We start from the raw sequence: 20,368 nt of genomic DNA on the forward strand, positions 1-20,368 counted from the left end.
GTTACACGTCCAACTTCAGCTCAGGTCGTGATCTCACAGTTCCTGAGTTTGAGCCCCGTGTCGGGCTCTGTGCCGACAGCTCGGAGCCTGGAGCCTGCTTCGGATTCTGTGTCTTCCTTTCTCTGCTCCTCTCTTGCTCATGCTCTGTGTCTCTCTCTCACTCTCAAAAATAAATAAGCATCAAAAAAAAGAAAGAGTATGGGGCGCCTGGGTGGCTCAGTGGGTTAAGCGGCCGACTTCGGCTCAGGTCATGATCTCGCGGTCCGTGAGTTCGAGCCCCGCGTCGGGCTCTGTGCTGACGGCTCAGAGCCTGGAGCCTGTTTCAGATTCTGTGTCTCCCTCTCTCTGACCCTCCCCTGTTCATGCTCTGTCTCTCCCTGTCTCAAAAATAAATTAAAAAAAAACGTTAAAAAAAATTAAAGAAAAAAAGAGTAGAAATGAGCAGAGATTGTGGAATAAATATGTTTGTACTGATGAAAAAATAAAGGCATGGGAAACAAAGGAAACGAACACAATGATGAGGGTGGTGACAACAGAGATGATGATAAAGAACAGGCAGGTGTGGAGTAAGGAACAGAGAGGAGTCAAGGTTGCTGATTTAAGGTGGAGGAAGAGAGTTGACCACATCCTAGCCTCCCTCCCTGCTGTATTCATCAGAGCCTGAGTCAGGCTGAGCTAGCAGGAGAGAAGTTTAAAATTAAATGGTAGACTGATGGCTTTAGTATTAAACTTGTCTGAGCCTTTGTAAGACTAGAAAAGACTCCATTAATACCTGAGAATGGTCTGGAAAGCTGTGGACTTGGCTGGAGATATTGTCCTGCTCTCAATTATTAAGAAAAAATAAACAGATTTTATAGTTTCATTCTGGCAATGTCGAACACTGTGAAGGGGTTACAAGACTGTGCCTTGAAATGAGCATGCCAAAAATCTAACATGATATCAAGGAGATATGGATAAATGTACTCCATAGTATATCCCTGTCAGTAATTGATAAACTCAGGAGACCCCATTAAGAAACTTGACCTAAGGAGACATATATAGAAACTCCACACAGTTTGAAATACACAGGTTTTTCAAGTCCATGTGGAATTTAAAATAAAAACAACACAGGCCATGTACTATGTAGCAAAGAATCTCATGACCAAATTCTCTGACCACATTCTCTGACCACCCCAGACCACATTCTCTGACCAAAAAGCAATTAAGTTAGAAATGAACAACAAAAAGATAACACCTTCTCTAGATATCTGGAAATTTAAGAAACCATTTCTCAATAATTCACAGCACTGCTTCCCAAGTTCTAATAGACTATAGAAAATTTGTAGAAATTAATAATAATACAAATACCATTTATGGCACTTCAAAACTTGAAAGCTGTTAAAATTATACTTGGTAGCAAATTTGTGGCATTAAGTGGTTATATTAGAAAAACAAAGACTGAATATTAATAAACTTAGCTTCTAAAACAAAACAGCATAAATGCAAATTAGAAAGAAGAATAATAAAGACAGAGAAATTGATTTCTTAAAAAACAAAGAAATAGCAGAACACAGCAAAAACTACCTCTTTGATAAGAATAATAAAATTGAAAACTTGATTCAGGGGTGCCTGGGTGGCTCAGTTGGTTAAGTGTCCGACTTCCACTCAGGTCATGATCTCGCAGCTTGTGAGTTCGAGCCCTGCATCAGGCTCTGTGCTGACAGCTTGGAGCCTGGAGCCTGCTTCCAATTCTGTGTCTCCCTCTCTCTCTGCCCCTCCTCTGCTCATGCTCTGTCTCTCTCTCTCAAAAATAAACATTAAAATATAAAAAAAATTGATTCAGATTGATGAAGAAAAGAAGGGTAAGACAAATAAACAGCAACATTGGAGTTTGAGTTGCTGAAACAGACACTTTTTCCTTTTGGAGTTCTGAAGATTTAAAAAAGATTTACAGACACATGGATGGCTCAGTTGGTTAGGTGTCCAACTCTTGATTTCAGCTCAGGTCATGAACTCCCCATTCATGGAATCGAGTCCCCTGTTGGGCTCTACACTGATAGCTCAGAGCCTGCTTGGGATTCTCTCCCTCTCTCTCTCTACCCCTCCCTGATTCACTCTCTCTCTCTCTCTCTCTCAAAATAAATAAATAAAAATAAACATTTAAAAATATTTGGGGTGCCTGGGTGGCTCAGTTGGTTAAGTGTCTGACTCTGCTCAGGTCATGATCTCGTGGTTCGTGGGTTTGTGAGTTCGAGCCCTGTATCAGGCTCTCTGCTGTCAGCACCAAGCCCACTTTGAATGCTCTGCCCCACCTGTCTCTCTGCACCTCCCCTGCTTGCTCTCTCTCTCTCTCTCTCTCAAAAATAAAAATTAAACACAATTTTTTTTTTAAGATTAAAGAGATTAAAACTGTGTAAAAAGGCAGATGGATCTCCAAGTCACAACTTTATTACTGGTGTGGTTTAGGCTAGAGGACATTACTTAGCTGAGCAGGGATGAGGGGCTTCCTAATCCTGAACTCCAGAATAAGACAAATTTTCCCAACCAGGCACAGGCAGCACCAGAAAACTATGGGTTGGTTCTCCCCTGGGAGGGCTGCCCCTGCAACACTTAGGGCATGAAGACGCTGAACGCTGAATGCAGGCACAGCAACATTGAATTCAGCAACGCTGAATGCAGCTACGTTACAGCTGTAGCCCAGAGCAACGAGAGGGAGGTGGGGTCAACATGACGTGACCACGCCCCTGACACAGCCACCAATCACGTAACCCGATTGAGCTTCAAGCCGCGGGGTAACAGGTGCCGGCAAGAAGACAGCCTTTGGGGAGGATACCCAGGCTCTTCCTCATGGGCACCAAAAGAGTGGGAAAGCAGTGATGCCCCCTCACAATATTCGTCCTGAAAAGGGAGACTAAACTACAAATAGAAATTTAAAAAACATCTTAGGAGAGACTTATGGGCAACTTTTGCCAGTTAATTTGAAAACTTAGCCTAAAGGGCTAGTTTCTTGCCCCCAAAACTCCACGACTGCCTTCCCCCAGTCCAAGATCGTTTTATAGGCAAATTCTACCAAATATTCAAGAGATATGCCCAATTTCATATAAATTACAAGAGAACAGTAAATTTTGTTTTCAATTTGTATGGGAATAGTAAAACCAGGAAACTAAAACAGGAAAGAGACAGTATGACAAAGGCAGACTATAAGCCATTTTCACTTATCATCTTGAATCTAAGTGCAAAAATCTCCAATATGGCATTATCAAAGCAAATCCAGAAACTTTTTTTTTTTTTTTGTAAGTGAGCTCTACATCCAATATAGGGCTTGATCTCACAACCCTGAGGTCAAGAGTTATTCATGCTCTACTGACTGAGCCAGTCAAGCAGCCCTGGAAATATTTTTTATTAAAAAATTATCATGAGCAACTTGGGTTCGCCAGAGAATACAAGCATCAAAAGTCAGTGTGGTACACAAATTATTACAATAAATTCCATAAATTGCCATCGAGATCTGACAGGTGACCATTTTTTCAGGGACTATGTACACAATACCCCACAATTAAGTGATATTCAGGGACGACTTAATGATTGAAGTAATTTGCAAGATAGACAGGCAATTCTGGTTAATTTAAAATACTAATTAAAGTCAATATACTTGTATTTTTAACAATATTTTAAAATATTTTTAAAAAATTTTAATGTGTATTTATTTTTGAGAGAGAAACATGCATGAGCAGGGAAGGGCAGAGAGAGAGAGCGAGAGAGAGGGAGACACAGAATCCAAAGCAGGCTCCAGGCTCTGAGCTGTCAGCACAGAGCCCGATGCGGGGCTCAAATTCACAAACCATGAGATCGTGACCTGAGCCGAAGTCTGACGCTGAACCGACTGAACCACCCAGGTGCCCCTAAAATATTCTAAATAATCAGTGTGACTCATTTAAACATGGAGGCACCCAGTTCAAGCCATGTTTAGTGTTAGGCAAATCACAGCTATTTAAGCAACTTGTATAATTATCAGGGCTCCCCCTTTGTATCAGAAAACTAAATAAGTCCGCCTTCGGGGGGACTACATATATTACTACATATATTTAGGTGGTACATAAATATGAATGTGATGGCTGCAGGTGTGGTCAGCAGAAGAGCATCGGACAACCAGCCTCAGGAGTGCCAAGACCTCAACTGCTTGTTCACGGCCGGGAGGCCAGCTCTTAGCCACGGTGCCTGGTACACAGTAGGATCTAAAAGGACATGTGTTAAATGAATGGGTTAAAGTTTACTTCTAAGGTTCAATTGACCCAATGCAAAGCACTAGGTTTAAAATAGGGTCATTGAGAGGCGCCTGGGTGGCTCAGTCAGTTGAGCGTCTGACTCACGATTTTGGCTCAGGTCATGATCCCGGGGTCATGGGACGGGGCCTCACATCGGACTCCAAGATGAACAGGGAGCCTACTTAAGATTCTCTCTCTCTCTCTCTCTCTCTCTCTCTCTCTTCCCCCTCCCCTGCTCATGCACTCTTTCTCTCTCTAAAATTAAAAAAATTTTTTTTTTAAAATAGTGTCATTGAGATGACCAAGTTGGCCAGATCAACCTGATTTTATTAATTGTTCAGTAAAGACTAATTAAGAAAGCTGGGAATACTATATATATATAATATATATACATATATAATATTTTATATAAAATATAAATATATTTACAATATAAATATATTAAAATATATTTTATATAAAAATATATTTTATATAAAAATAAAAAATTATTTTGAGAGAGCAAGAGAGAGCAAGCTGGTGGGGGAGGGGCAGAGGGAGAGAATGAATCCCAAACAGTTGCCACCTAGCACGGAGCCTGACTCGGGGCTTGATTCTGCAAACCGTGAGATCATGACCTGAGGTGAAATCAAGAGCTGGGTGCTCAGCTGAGCCACCCGGGCGCCCCTAGAATAAATTTTTTCAATAAAGTTTTGATTGTTTTATTTAGAGCATGAAATAAATTTAATGTTTCTATAAGAAAACAGATATTAAAATGATAGTATTTCTCCATTTTACACTTTTAGTCACATCAATTATGTTTATGTGTGTTTTCTTCTACATAATTTGGCATAAATAATCAAGAAATCTTGGATTCTTGGGGCACCTGGGAGGCTCAGTCGGTTAAGCGTCAGACTTCGGCTCAGGTCATGTGCTGACAGCTCAGAGCCTGGAGCCTGTTTTGGATTCTGTGTTTCCCTCTCTCTCTGTTCCTCCCCCACTCACTCTCTGTCTCTGTCTCTGTCTCTGTCTCTCTCTCCCTCTCTCTCTCAAAAATAAATAAACATTAAAAAATTTTTTTAACATAAAAAAAAAGAAATCATGGATTCTCTACCTGGGGCAAAGCTCAAAGCTCAATAAAATAATATACTCACAAGATTTGGAAGTGGAAGAAATTTAGACCTGTCTAGTCCAGTGCCTTTATTCATTTATTTTAACTCCAAAGTGTTAATGACTTAGCTAAGGTCATAAATTAATGGCAGAAAAGGGGCTAGAACTTTGAATCCTATATTATTTTCTTCAAATATTTTATATTTGTGGTGTTTGCATTGCCAGAATAAAAAAAAAAATTATTTTATTTTTTTTTGGTTTTAATAGGACAGAAGGTGGGGACAAAGTTCCCATTGTAATATCCTCTGAGCCCACTAGGTGTCACCTTGGAACCATTGTTACATATCCCTACTGTGGGTGTTCTGCTCCTGGGAAAAACATAGTGGATGGAACCTTTAGAAGTTTGGGGGTTCTATATAAATTCTACCTAAGTTAAAGGAGGATGAAGTTACCAGCACCCGGTTCACAGAATTTTGAGGATTATATAGGATGTACCAGAAGTAAACCCATGAGGATTACCAGAAGTAAAACATTTAGCACAGTGCCTGGCACATAGTAAGCAAACCCTTGATAATTCTTAGGTGTAGTAAACTTATTCATCACCAAGGCACTCCTACCATCTATTTTGACAAAAGATAGGAAATATAATAGTTTTATAGTGTGTATATATATATATATATATATATCTCCAAATGATAAATTTTGCTGCAACAGAAGGCTAAGAAATGTTATTATTTACAAGAGTTTCTCAGCTATGGGTCGATCTTAATAACTGGTGGCCAGGCCTGTGTCAAGATCAACTCTACTGCAAGACTGAGCTTTGAAATCAAGAAAAATTAAATAAACCCCACAGTCTGATGGATCTAGTTCTGAACCACAGCTGTACCACTTGATGCCTCTTTCCTGAAGTGCCCGCATCCGGGAAATGGGGATAATGATGTACAGATTCAAGACCGTTGCTGTAAGGAGTGGATCAGACAAGGCCAAGAATTGTGCGCGCAGAACGGTGCTCAACAAATCCCAGTTGTGTGAACTTGAGCCACTTATTTAACTGCCTGATGTCCTCTCCGCCTTATTTGTAAGGGAAGGTTAATAGGCACTTTTCGGTTATAAGAAACAAATGAGATAGATTCTGGAAAAAGGGGAAATGTGGCTCCCCTCTTCCCCACTCCAACTCTGAGTTATTTGCCTCTTCTGGGCTAAGGGACTCTTTGGACCCACACCTTAGTGGATAAGGGCTTGAGCTCTGCTGGGGCCTAACACAAGGCTCTCAACTTAGTGGACTGGACCAAAGCCAGAACCAGAAGTAAGGCTCATCTTGGGATGAGCCTGAAGCTCAGAGACCTGTGGGTGTGAGGACAAGGAAAGAGGCGTTTAACGAGCTGAGATGATGTCCGTAAGGCATGGAGAACAGTCCCGGCCACATGCGTTGAGCGCTGCCTCAGAAAGGACTTCTCTTACCCTAAATGCCTTACTACTCCAGACCTACATTTTTTCCAAATTTGAGAACCATTTTTTCGGCATTGATGTGGTCCAGAAAATTAGGATGTTGCTTTCTTCTTCGATAATCCTCCTCAGTAAACGGGATCTCAGAATCATCCTGTGAAAGAAAAAAATCCAGATTGGATGGGTGAAACTTAAGAGCTACATAAAACATCTAAGCCCCAGATGCTGGCTCGGCTATGTTCCAAAGAGCTCAGATAAAGCATCTGAAAAGTTACTGCTTATTTTTACAGTGATTTGACTTCCTTGAAAATGCTTTAGCTGGCCAAATGTTATCATTTATACTTAATTGAAACAAAATAAAAATTCAAATGTCTTTCTTTTATTTTGTAGAGACAGAGTCAGGTTGTCTCTGGGATTCCATCAAGACCTTCAGCAACCCATTTCTTTGATTTTTTAAATTATTTTTTAATGCTTATTTATTTTTGAGAGAGAGAGAGAAAGAGAGCGCAAGCAGGGAAGGGGCAGAGAGAGAGACACAGAATCGGAAGTAGGTTCCAGGCTCCGAGCTGTCTGCACAGAGCCCGACACGGGGCTTGAACTTACGAACCACAAGATCATGACCTGAGCCGAAGTCAGATGCTTAACCAACTGAGCCACCCAGGCGCCCCTCAATAACCCATTTCTTAATAGTTCTTGCAACTTACATAGTTTCATGTTTTAATCTAAATCATGGGTTTTTCTTTCTCTTCCACACTGCCCTTTCCCCTCGAATCAACCTCATAAGAACATTCCATGTGCAAATTTCTATGTCAGGCTTCATCAGATAAGGTGAAATATCAATTTGCATTGCGAATCAGGGATGAAAAATATTTCTTGGCAGTCCGCTGGGCTGCACATTGTGTCCAGTCCTCCCACAGCTCACCCTCCTGCCCAGTCGCATGGAAGGATTCTTCCAGAACCACAAAATGGAAACTTACAGAGACTCAAAGGAGGAGACTGAGACCCATGGTACAGAGTGGCTTCTCTAAATCCATCCAGATTTAGAGGTCCTAGTAGTTGGATGAGGATTTTATTTTTTTATTTTTTCAAATGCTTATTTTATCTACTTTTGAGATAGTGAGAGTGGAGGAGGGGCAGAGAGAAGGAGAGAGAGAGAATCCCAAGCAGGCTCCACGCTGTTAGCACAGAGCCTGACGCGGGGCTCGAACTCACGAACCGTGAGATCGTGACCTGAGCCGAAGTTGGAAGCTTAATGGACTCACCCACCCAGGCACTCCTGGAGGGGGATTTTTAAAACACATTGTTCAATAGGAGACTTTCAACCACTTCACAGTGGTCCAAGTTACATAATCAACCCAAAACATTTGAGCCCTGAGTTTACAAGGAATGAATCAGAGAAACAGAAGAAACACAGGGTTGAGGACCCCGATTGTTGGCAGGTTGGAGAAACGGGAGGAAGGGCCCAAATGATGGGGGACCAAGCTGGGAACTGGTGGAGGGTGAGGCAGTTTACCAGGGCTTGTGGGCCATGTGGAGGAGTTTAGATATATACTAAGAGCATAAGGAAGCATTGAAGGGTTTTGAGCATTTTAAGCAGCACTAAGACATGATCTGAATTATATTTTAAGATCACTTAGGCTGTCCCTTGAAGATTGCATTGGAAGGAGGTGACGGAGGCACCAGTTCCCGGGATGCTTTCACAATGGAAGGTGGTAACGGCTGAGGCTTGGTCTAGGACATCGCCATGGATACAAAGAAAGCAAGATGGATTATGACACATTTTGGGTGATGAGTTGACAGGATGTACGATGGGTTGTTGGGTGGGGGGAAGGGAGTGAGGCTAGGGCAGGTGGATTGGGGGTTTTGGCATGGGGAGTAAAACAGGGAGAGAGTTAGTGTTCAAGGGGAACAATTCTGGGTCCATGGTAGGCACTCAATGAGTACATGTTACAGGATAAGCTGACCTCTAAAGCATGTCCAGTGGCTCACATAAAGGGTAGCTAGAAGAACTACAGGGCACCCAGCTAAATTTGAATTTCAGATAAACCACCAAATAATTTTTAGTGTAGATATGTCTTAAATATCTCACGGGATAGACTTAGGCTAAACATTACTCACCATTTACACGAAATTAGAATTTAACCAGGCATCCTGTACTTGTATTTGTTAAATCTGGCCATCCTACTCACTATCAGCTTTCCCTCCGGGATGAATGGAGTCCCGGCATCCCTACGGCCCCAGACTGTCATGATAGGGTGGCCAGCCTGCCTCATGGACCCTCCTGCTCCCTGTGACTGGTTACGCAGCATCCCTCTTCTAGTAGAATTTGTCTTTCCTTCAGTCCTCACGGCTACTGCAGAGACGGTCACATCCCTGGTGCTCAGGTTTTGATGGCCAGTCAAACTCATCCTTAACATTCTGAGACTGGAACTGACGGACAAGCAAGATCACCCCCTCCCTGGCCAGCTGCACGGTAGCCCATGAATGTCAACCAACCTGGGCTTCAGCTTCTGAGTTGTCCTCCCGATTCCTGGTTGGGACAGAGACCTGGCTTTCACATTATGAACCTTTGCTACTATCACCTGTGTTCCTTGTAGTCCTTAAATGTCACGTGTTACAAATACACCAGTAAAATATATATATATATATATACATATATATATATATATTTTATAGATAGATAGATAGATAACCTGTATCTTTCATACAGGTTTTAGATCCTTGCAACTATTTGCATCTCTGCTTTTCCAATCAATGACGAGTCAACTTTGGGTCGGCATTGTATCCATTATCCTATAATTGATACATATCGATGTCTGGTAGCATTTCTGGAAACGTAGCCTGTCTCCTGGGCATCTCACTGCAATCAATAAGCTTGTTTAGAGGCTTCGTCCTTCCAGGAGGTGAAAAGCTGACTCTGCAGAGTCATCTCCCCCTTTTTGTTTAGGATATTGGGTGAAATCCGTTTTCTTGGAATATGGCGTTGGACCCACTCTTTAGTTGGTCATTGTGTTTCACTGCGTGTGTGGACTACCCACCTGCTGGACTCCTTTTCCCAGCTGGTTATTCCGTGTGACTATCAGAATGCACCAGTTTCTTCCTCTGGATTATTTGGTTGAGTAAAGTTCACCCCTCTTAATTCACACATAAAAAAAAGCAAACACATAGCTATACTTTTAAAACAGATACTGGGGCACCTGGGTGGCTCAGCTGGTTGACCATTGGACTCTTGATTTTGGCTCAGGTTTGTGAGGTCGAGCCCCGCATCGGGCTCCATGCTGACAGTGCAAAGCCTGCTTGGGGTTTCTGTCTTTCCCTCCCTCTGCTCCTCTCCCACTCTCTTGCTCTCTCAAAATAAATAACTAAACTTAAAATAAAATAAAATAAAATAAAATAAAATAAAATAAAATAAAATAAAATAAAATAAAGAAAGCCCCAGAAACATTAAGATTTTCCCACTTGTCAAAATAAATACAAATGAAAATATTCTACTATATTTACACTTCTTTTGTATTAAAAACGCTCTTTATACAGTTTTATGTCCGTTTGGCTGCTTTTGGCTACAAGTAACAGAAAGTCAAATTCATTTTTTATTTATTTATTTATTTATTTTTTTTCAACGTTTATTTATTTTTGGGACAGAGAGAGACAGAGCATGAACGGGGGAGGGGCAGAGAGAGGGAGACACAGAATCGGAAACAGGCTCCAGGCTCTGAGCCATCAGCACAGAGCCCGACGCGGGGCTCAACTCACGGACCGTGAGATCGTGACCTGGCTGAAGTCGGACGCTTAACCAACTGCGCCACCCAGGCGCCCCCAGAAAGTCAAATTCAAAATGGCCCCAACACTGATGGGATTCATGACCTCCGATAAATAACATTCAAAAACCCAGTGGCTCCAGGTGCCCCGTGATGGGCCTCTCTGCTCCTCTGATGCCCTCTGAGCTCTACCTTACTGTGTGGCCCTCCGTCCCAAGTGTCATATCCACAGTCAATAATATTCCCAGAGGGAAGAAGGTTGCATCTTCCTTGAAGGCTCTCTTTATCAGAGATGAGCCCTTCCCAGAGGTCTCCTGGCAGACTTCTCTCTGTGCCAAAGACGGGACCACCCTGATTTTCCTGGGCACAAAGTGAGATTACACCTCCCAGGCTCTCTTGCGGTTGGGTATGGCCATGTGACTGGGTTTTAGCCTAAGGGATTTAGAGAAGGGGCGCACATGTCTTCAGGCCTGGCTTGCAAAGGTTCCCCCAAGCATGATCTTTTGTGACTTCTCCCCGGGGGGGCTCCCTGGCTTGATATAGATTTGCATCATGGCTCTGGAGGCCGTTCTGGGAGATGGTCAAGCCATCCAATGGAAGGAGTCTGGGTCTCGAATCAGAGTTGGGAGGACATGTACTCATTCATCTGGGACACTTGTCATATGTTCTATATGAATAAGAGAGAAACTTTCCCCGGGGCGCCTGGGTGGCTCAGTGGGTTAAGCGCATCTGACTCTTAACTTTGCCTCAGGTCATGGGGTCGAGCTGAGTCGGGCTCCACACTGACAACGCAGAGCCTGCTTGGGATTCTCTGCCTCCCTCTCTCTCTGCCCCTCCCCAACTCATGCTGTCTCTGTCTCTCTCAAAATAGATAAATTTTAAAAAATTGTAACGTAAACGTCAGCGGAGAGAGAACCCCTGTCTTCCAGTTTTGGTGGGCAGGTAGGAGCCTCACTTTGCTGGAAGCCTTGCTCTAAGCTCCGAAACTACCTCCTGTCATAAAGCTATGAAAGGTTTGTTTTTCCTCTGGATAAAGCCAATTAGCTAACACAGATGGCCACCCAAATTACTAGGTGACTCTGAGACAAACTATTTGTGACAGATGGTGATGTCAAGGCCTCTCACTCAAGAGCTAATTGTTGTTGACCAGGAAACATGTATGCAATGGATTGTATCTGCTTGACTCTAGAAAAAGGTGAGATTTCCTTCTACGTCTGCAACCTCTTAGCGGATCGCCTACGCCAAGCGTGACGTTCCATTTTAATGCTTGTTCCGTAATAAAGCTATTTCTTTTCTCTACTGCCTTGTGGAGGGATTTGCTAGGCTGGGTGAAGATTTTGCTTTTAATTATTAAAATTATTTATGTTTTTCTGAACCATTTGAGAGCAGATTGCATACATCGCACCCCTTTTCTCTTTACTTTTCAGTGTGTATCTCCTAAGAACATTCTCCTATGAAACTGGAGTACAGTGACAAAATTCAGGAAATTTCATACTGATAGGATAATTTTATCCAATCTGCAGTCCATGCCCCAACTTTGTCAACTGTTCCAGTAATGTTCTTTATAGCGCTTTTCCTCTGGTACAGACTCCAATCCAAGATCACGTTTGGCCCTGAGCCGCCATGTCTCAATCGTCTTTATTTGGAACAGTGTTTCAATTTTCTCTCTCATTGCCATCTTTTAAGAATATAGACCAGTTATTGAATAGAACACCCTTCGATTGGGGTCTGTGTGATGTTTACATTTGATTCGATTCAGATTCCTACATAGCGAAACTGGTTTCCTCTCTACCCCCATCTACCTCTTCATCCACTGGATGATTTCGAAGGAAATCTCACACATAGCATCGTTTCATCCATAAATGCCTCATTCACTTCACTGCAATTGAATTCATTCATTTTATTTTCATATTTCGCATTACTAGGTCCTGTTTAAGAGACTCCCTGTATAGATTCTATTAATATTTCTCAAAAAATGAAAGTTTTGGTCTTCACTTTTAATTCTGTGATCCATCTGGAACTGAGCTTTTGTATGGTGCAAGGTAGACAATTTTGGGGGGTGATGGAGATGTCCTCTATCTTGGTTGCTGTGGTGGTTACACAACCATATGCATTTGTCAAAACTCACAGAACTGTGCGAGGAAGAGGGTGACTGGTAATCTATGTACCTTATACCTTAATAAGCCTCACGTCAGTCCATCATGAGCTGTTTATGGACATATAAGTTAGAGCCATAATGGGAGGATGGGGACGTGCCACAGGGCATAGGAACTAACGCAGCAGCCATTTCCCCCTATTTTCTTTGGAGGACCCATCTCTTCTCCACTCTCAGCCCCTGTATTTTGGGGGCCAGTCACCCCCGCCTCTAGAAGCGAGTATAGAACCCCAGGCCTGCCCACCCCGAGTTCTGTGTTCCCCTGGCCACTGTGACCGGCTCAGGCTGAGGCTCAAGACCTGGGATGAGACAAAACGGAAGTGGAAAAGAGAATTGAAGCTCCAGGGGACGTAAGCCTGGGAGCTGCTGGGGCCCAACAGGAGGGGAGCTTACGTGAGAGCAAAGCCTACTCAGGACCAAAGAAGCCACGGAAGAGAGAGAGAGCATAGCGAGGTCTGAAGACATTGTGTTTAAGCCTCCAGTTTCAGCTGTGCCTGAAGTCCACCATTGGACTTACCAGCTATGAGTCAATACATTCCCGTTTTGCTTAAGTCAGTACGAGCGGTTTCTCACTCATTGAGCACGGTCAACCAGGCCTGCAGCCAGTCGAGTGACCAATAATTGTGTTGCAGCAGACACTTCGCTGGACATGCTGAGGGAAACAACCATGACAGGGTCCAACGACTGGCTTGGCCCTTGAGGTGGGGCAACCAAATGGAGTGGGTGAGTGAACTTTACTTTTCAGAAAAGGACTGAAACCCTCAGGGCCCTACGTCAAACATGTCCTGCTTCACCAAGGGAGAGACAGTTAAACAAATGGCCTTTGAGGCGACGTGTGATAAATCCCTAAATATCTCCTTGTTATAGGTAATGTATCCCACTGATTCTAACGTGCGCATTTCCCCCTGACATCCTGACATCTCTGACGTTAGAATGCGCCTCGGGATCAACGGCTGATTACAGCCGTTCTCAGCCAGGAGCATTGACTCTGTCCTTGCTGGTGCCTGAGGGTGACCTTGAGCACAGCTGTTCATACTAGCATCCTTCCAGATGGAATTAGGTACCGCATGTGATCATTTAATTGCCTTCCTAAATGTCTCTTTAAAAGATCACATCGTGATTCGGCGCTGAAACTAAAAGGCAGTTCATGGCACAAAGGCACTGGGGCAGAGCCGCGAATGTAAACCTGATATCGGTAAAGAAAACAAGCAGCCCCTGGGAGAATGGCTGTCATTTCACATTTTCTTGCAAAGTAAGAACTATGGGCTTCACAGAAAAGGAAATAAATGCCGCGAGGCAGGGTTCATACTGAGTTACCGTGCGGACAAAGAAGGTAGGCGTGAGTCAGACGTCTGGACTCCGAATATGAACAAGTTGGGGGTTGTTATCACAACGGCCTGTTGCTTATATTCTCCTTGCCGTCTATGCGCAAGAAGGTATGGGGCAGAAACACAGGTCTAAGTCTGAAAGAGCTTCTTCAAATAAGAAGTGTAAGTGATACGTAAGCATGGTTATGGTTGAGTGTCATTTGTAGAGTTTCCTTTTCCTGTCTCAGGGGCACATAGCACAACGAGGCCCCTTAGAATTCAGCGTGCTTGGGGTCCGTGATTTCTGTTGAACGCTTATTCCGGGATGGGCTTCAGGAGTGTGTAAGAAGACACAGTGCCCTAGAGAAAGTTCTCTCCACACACACATCAGGGGGTCTCAAGGGTGGGATGTCGCAGAAAAGAAAAGCTAGTGCTCTACTTACGGGGTCCAGGAGTTTGGAGCGTGCCCAGGTCATCACCGTGGATACCAAAATAAATAGCTTTCGCTTCTCGAAGTGGCTGGCTTCTTCATTCAGTGCTGTGGGGCCAAAAAGCAGGACAGTTATTCAGATCCACAAAGACCTGGTCTTCCAAATCATGTGTGGGACTTGAAATTACTCCTTTTTTCAGGGAGCACGTTAAGACGAGTGTCACCTCTCTGCTCCACTGGCCTGCCCCCCCCCCCGCCCCCACATGTCCCTAGCATGTTCTTGGCATTCTCCCTCCAGCCACCTGACCTCTTCTGAGCCCAGCTTACAACCTGAACCCCCATTCCTGTCTCCTGGCCTCTAGCAACGTGCTTTCACTTTCATGAAGTGCCAGTGGTAGTATGGATCATAGCTGGTTCGATTGGAACAGTTCATGAGCTTTACCGAATCCTTACCATTACGAGATAGGTATTGCTATCAACTCTGTCTTACAGATGGGGGAACAGAGGTGCGGTTTGCCCAGAGTCATGGAAGAGGGCTGGGCGGGGTCCGATCCAAGCAGCCTGCTTGCAAGGCCTGTGCTCTCCCCACTATGTCCCAGAGCCAGCCAGCTGTGTGGAGAATGGAGCAGGAAGCCCCATCAAGGTTAGGTCTGGGGGTTGCGAGGACCCCCAGTCAAAAGGCAAGGCCCCCTTCTGATCACACACAAAGCATTCCTATGTAGCTTGCGCCCTTGTGGAAGGAAGCAATTTGGGGTGTGCCCACCCTTCCCACTCTACCTGGCCGGGGGAGGGCGGCCCATGCAGCAGGGGCTGTGGGCCATGGCTGGAGGGCCTTTGGTTCAGCAGGACTAGCTGAGTGGGAACGTTCTGTAGGAATCCGAATTTAGAACAGTGGTGGGTGGAAAGGTAAACATTTGATTTCTAAAGGCTTTGTCCCTCCCCAGGGGGGCTCTCTGCACATTTAAGCCTTGAACCTCTTAAATACTTTGAGCATGGGATGCTGCTAAAATATTTTTCGTGAAGTAGAATTTTCCAGAAGGAAAGAAATCTGCTAAAGGGAGGTCTCGTTACACTGTCAGAGGATCTAAGTGACACGGTTGTCATGGTACATTTTTAGTCTCATGAGCTGATTCCCTAAAGAAGCAAAACAATAAAGTGCTGATATCCTGAATCTAATAAACGTGCGGATTCTGAGCCCGAGGTGAGACAACGTTACAGAATTAAGTAGGAGAACACTGTGTCCACATATTAATCCCTAACTCAAGCGTTCACTTTAGTTTCCATTTTTATTCTATTAACAAAAATTGCCGCTTCAATTTAATTTTGCCCTTTTACCCTTTCTGTCCTCCTGTGCTTTCGGCTGGCCTATTTTGTGACTCCCTGGCACACTTAGACATCCTCGAAGTGGGTTAGCCTTTCATTTATGATTATTTTAATGGGTCTAAAATAATCTGCTTTTTCACTGGTGAACAAGCACATTTTATCCCCCCCCGCCCCCGCTTTTTTTTAAGTAGGCTGCACGCCCAGTGTGGGGCTTGAACTCACGACTCTGAGATCAAGAGTTAGATGCTCTGGGTGACTGAACCACCCAGGCGCCCCCACTTTACCCTTATATGCAAATGTTTTCTCTCATTTCTAATACTTTATTCCCTTTTCCTGTGTCATTTTGCCTTCCTCTGAAAGGCAAGGTAGGAGAATCTTTTTATATTGAGACATTTTAAAATTACTTAATAAAACATTATTAAGAAGTAATATATATTCATTGCAAACACACGCAAAACTAACAAACATACAAAAAAAAAAAAAAAACCCAAGTGGAAAACAGGTCCCAAATCTAAGAATATGCACATCAGGTAAAATGACAAAATTCTCAAAGCCCCACTGACCCCATCCCCCCCCGGGTGACGCTGATGGCAGACGGGAGGCCTCTGACTGTCCTTTCTTGCAGACATGAACGCTCTGTATCTCAGAAGCCTGGCAGCACAGCTAAAACCTTTCCAGAAAACAGAGAAGTAACATTTTCTTAATTATTTAAATCTCTTGGGGCGCCTGGTGGCTCGGTTGGTTAACCATCCAACTTCGGCTCAGGTCATGATCTCACAGTTGGTGAGTTCGAGCCCCGTGTCAGGCTCTGTGCTGACAGCTCAGAGCCTGGAGCCTGCTTCCGATTCTGTGTCTCCCTCTCGCTCTGCCCCTCCCCTACTTGTGCTCTATCTCTCTCTCAAAAATAAATAAACATTGCTAAAATGTCAATACTACCCAAAGCAATCTACACATTCAATGCAATACCAGTCAAAATTGCACCAGCATTCTTCTCAAAGCTAGAACAAACAATCTTAAAATTGGTATGGAACTACAAAAGACCCCCGAATAGCCAAAGTAATACTGAAGAAGAAAAACAAAGCGGGAGGCATCACAATCCCGGACTTTAGCCTCTACTACAAACCTGTAATCATCAAGACAGTATGGTATGGGCACAAAAACAGACACAGACCAATGGAATAGAGTAGAGACTCCAGAATTGGACCCACAAATGTATGGCCAACTAATCTTTGACAAAGCAGGAAAGAATATCCAATAGAAAAAAGACAGTCTCTTTTTTTTTTTTATTTTTTTTTAACATTTATTTATTTTTGAGACAGAGAGAGACAGAGCACGAACGGGGGAGGGTCGGAGAGAGGGAGACACAGAATCTGAAACAGGCTCCAGGCTCCGAGCTGTCAGCACAGAGCCCGACGCGGGGCTCGAACTCACCGACCGTGAGATCATGACCCGAGCCGAAGTCGGCCGCTTAACCGACTGAGCCACCCAGGCGCCCCAAAGACAGTCTCTTTAACAAATGGTGCTGGGAGAACTGGACAGCAATATGCAGAAGAATGAAACTAGACCACTTTCTTACACCATTCACAAAAATAAACTCAAATGGATAAAGGACTTGAATGTTAGACAGGAAGCCATCAAAACTCTAGAGGAGAAAGTGGACAACAACCTCTTTGATCTCAGCCATAGCAATTTTTTACTCAACACATCTCCAAAGGAGAATGAAAAGCAAAAATGAACTATTGGGACCTCATCAAGATAAAAAGCTTCTGCACTGCGAAGGAAACAATCAACAAAACTAAAAGGCAACCAACAGAATGGGAAAGGATATTTGCAAGTGACATATCGGATAAAGGGCTAGTATCTAAAATCTATATAAAGAACTCACCAAACTCCACACCCAAAACACAAATAATCCAGTGAAGAAATCGGCAGAAGACACGAATAGACACTTTTCCAAAGAAGACATCCAGATGGCCAACAGACATGAAAAGATGCTCAACATTATTCATCATCGGGGAAATAGAAATCAAAACTACACTGAGATACCACCTCATGCCAGTCAGAGTGGCTAAAATGAACAAATCAGGAGACTATAGATGCTGGCGAGGATGCGGAGAAACGGGAACCCTCTTGCACCGTTGGTGGGAATGCAAACTGGTGCAGCCGGTCTGGAAAATAGTGTGGAGGTTCCGCAAAAAATTAAAAATAGATCTACCCTATGACCCAGCAATAGCACTGCTAGGAATTTACCCAAGGGATACAGGCAGGAGTGCTGATGCATAGGGGCACTTGGACCCCAATGTTTATAGCAGCACTTTCAACAATAGCCAAATTATGGAAAGAGCCTAAATGTCCATCAACTGATGAATGGATAAAGAAGATGTGGTTTATATATACCATGGAATACTACTTGGCAATGAGCAAGCATGAAATCCTGCCATTTGCAACAACTTGGATGGAACTGGAGGGTATTATGCTAAGTGAAATAAGTCAGAGAAAGACAGACACCATATGTTTTCACTCATATGTGGAACTTGAGAAACTTAACAGAAGACCATGGGGGAGGGGAAAGGAAAAAAAAAGGGAGAGAGCCAAACCATAAGAGACTCTTAAAAACTGAGAATAAACTGAGGGTTGATGGGGGGTGGGAGGGAGGGGAAAGTGGGTGATGGGCAATGAGGAGGCCACCTGTTGGGATGCGCACTGGGTGTTGTACGGAAACCAGTTTGACAATAAATTATATTTAAAATAAACAAACGAACGTACATTAAATCTCTTTATTAGAATGAAGGAGGAAGCAGTAACACACATTCTACATTTTAAAGCTCATGGAAGGAGATACAGTGTCCACGTTTGAGAAATGATTATGGTCTCTTGAGGAACAGGGTGGGGGGGTCCGATGAGGAGCTAAAACCCATCTGTCACTGCTGGAGGGCAGTGGTTAACGTCTAAAATTCATAATCATAGGACATCAATGCTGGTATTTTTATGTAGGAAAAAAAAGCACAAGTGGGTTAAACGAGGTTTCTCTTGGGGTATAGGGATAGAGTTGAAAGGGTATTCAGGGCATCATAACTTTTTATTCTAAGCCCTAATGTGCTTCTTAATTTTCCAAACATGTTCAGGTTTGTTTTAGTTTTTTAATGTGTGTTTATTTTTGGGAGATTGAGAGAGAGAGAGAGAGAGAGAGAGAGAGAGAGAGAGAGAGCAGGCGAGAGGCAGAGAGAAACAGAGACACAGAATCTAAAGCAGGCTCCAGGCTCTGAGCTGTCAGCACTGAACCTGACACGGGCTCAAACTCACCAACTGTGAGATCATGACCTGAGCCGAAGTCAGACGCTTAACCAACTGAGTCACCCAAATGCCCCCAAACATGTCCAGGTTTCATTTCAGAAAAAAAAAAAATTAATTACAAGAATACATTATATAGAAAAATCAATTCTCAAAGCCTGACGCAAAATAAGGATTCATTACATGTTTTCTCTAATTATGATTTTTAAGTGGTGCAATTATTTCAGAAGGCGCGGTTATACATCATCTGTAAATGTGTGCAAAGGGACAAAATGCAGAAAGTAGGCTTTCAAAGAATCTGTTTCAAAAGATGACACAATGTTCCTGGTTTTGATTTGTTCCCTACTGGATGAAATGCAGGCACAGTTAAAACAGAGAAATGAAATGCTCTAAGCTCCTAAGGAATCTCACACATCCGCGGACGGTACTTCTCCATCATTTCCCTGAGTGTGGTACGGTCATTCGCGAGGCTCCGTCCCATTTCTTTTCATTTAAGCCAAAATGTCACTTTGCTGTTCATCTTATTCGAGGGTTGGCAACGTAGCGCCTGTTTTTATAAATGAAGTTTTATTGGAACCTAAGAAATAACTCCTCTCCTCTTAAAGTCACATCCCCCTTGTGATACCTGTCTGATAAACATGCCATTCTCTGTCCTGCATCAGAGTTCCTCACGTGTGCCTGAGCTCTCCTGCGGGGCTACAGGGGCCTTGAGGGTATAATCTTTTTCTTATTTGTCTTCGTATCTCCCCAGTACCTTCGACCGCACCTCCTTAAGCAGTGCCTGTAGAACGAATACACGTTGAATTTTGAAAGTTGTTTCCTTTAATGATTAAAAACGTTCTATCCTTGGGGTGCCTGGGTGGCCCGGTTGGTGAAGCGTCTGACTTCGGCTCAAGTCACGATCTCATGGCTCCTGGGTTCGAGCCCCGCGTCGGGCTCTGCACGGACAGCATGGAGCCTGCTTGGGATTCCCTCTCTCTCTCTCTCTCTCTCTCTCTCTGTCTCTCTCTCTGTCCTGCCCCTGCTTGTGCTCTCTTTCTCTCTCAAAAAATAAACATTTAAAAAAAACGTTCTATCCTTTGGAAGCACCCATTGCTTATTTTATATATTTATTTTTTTTATAAAAGTTGCTTTTTAAGTTTGTTTATTTACTTTAAGGTGAGGGGACAGAGAGAAGAGAGAGAGAATCCCAAGCAGGCTCCACACTGTCAGCGCACAGCCCAACGTGGGGGCTCGAACTCACGAACTGTGTGATCATGACCTGAGCCGAAGTCAAGAGTGGGATGCCCAACCAAATGAGCCCCTCAGGCGCCCCACCCATTGTT

The 20,368-nt window shown here is 43.6% G+C and overlaps 1 protein-coding gene across 1 annotated transcript in view; it reads right to left on the reverse strand.

Annotated features, from left to right (window-relative positions):
- Nucleotides 1–20,368, reverse strand: part of AK7 (adenylate kinase 7) — a gene marked incomplete at its 5' end in the record, with an annotated part of 71,317 nt that overhangs the window by 39,244 nt on the left and 11,705 nt on the right. Inside the window, 2 exons of the mRNA XM_047079907.1 lie at nucleotides 6,823–6,933; nucleotides 14,443–14,537. Of these exons, the coding sequence (XP_046935863.1) occupies nucleotides 6,823–6,933; nucleotides 14,443–14,537 (206 nt within the window). The remainder of the gene's footprint in view (nucleotides 1–6,822; nucleotides 6,934–14,442; nucleotides 14,538–20,368) is intronic.

This window comes from Lynx rufus, unplaced genomic scaffold (genome assembly GCF_022079265.1).
Source record: "Lynx rufus isolate CCGP_SWC_20201006 ecotype Redwood Valley unplaced genomic scaffold, mLynRuf1.p SCAF_17, whole genome shotgun sequence".
NCBI lineage: Eukaryota > Metazoa > Chordata > Mammalia > Carnivora > Felidae > Lynx > Lynx rufus.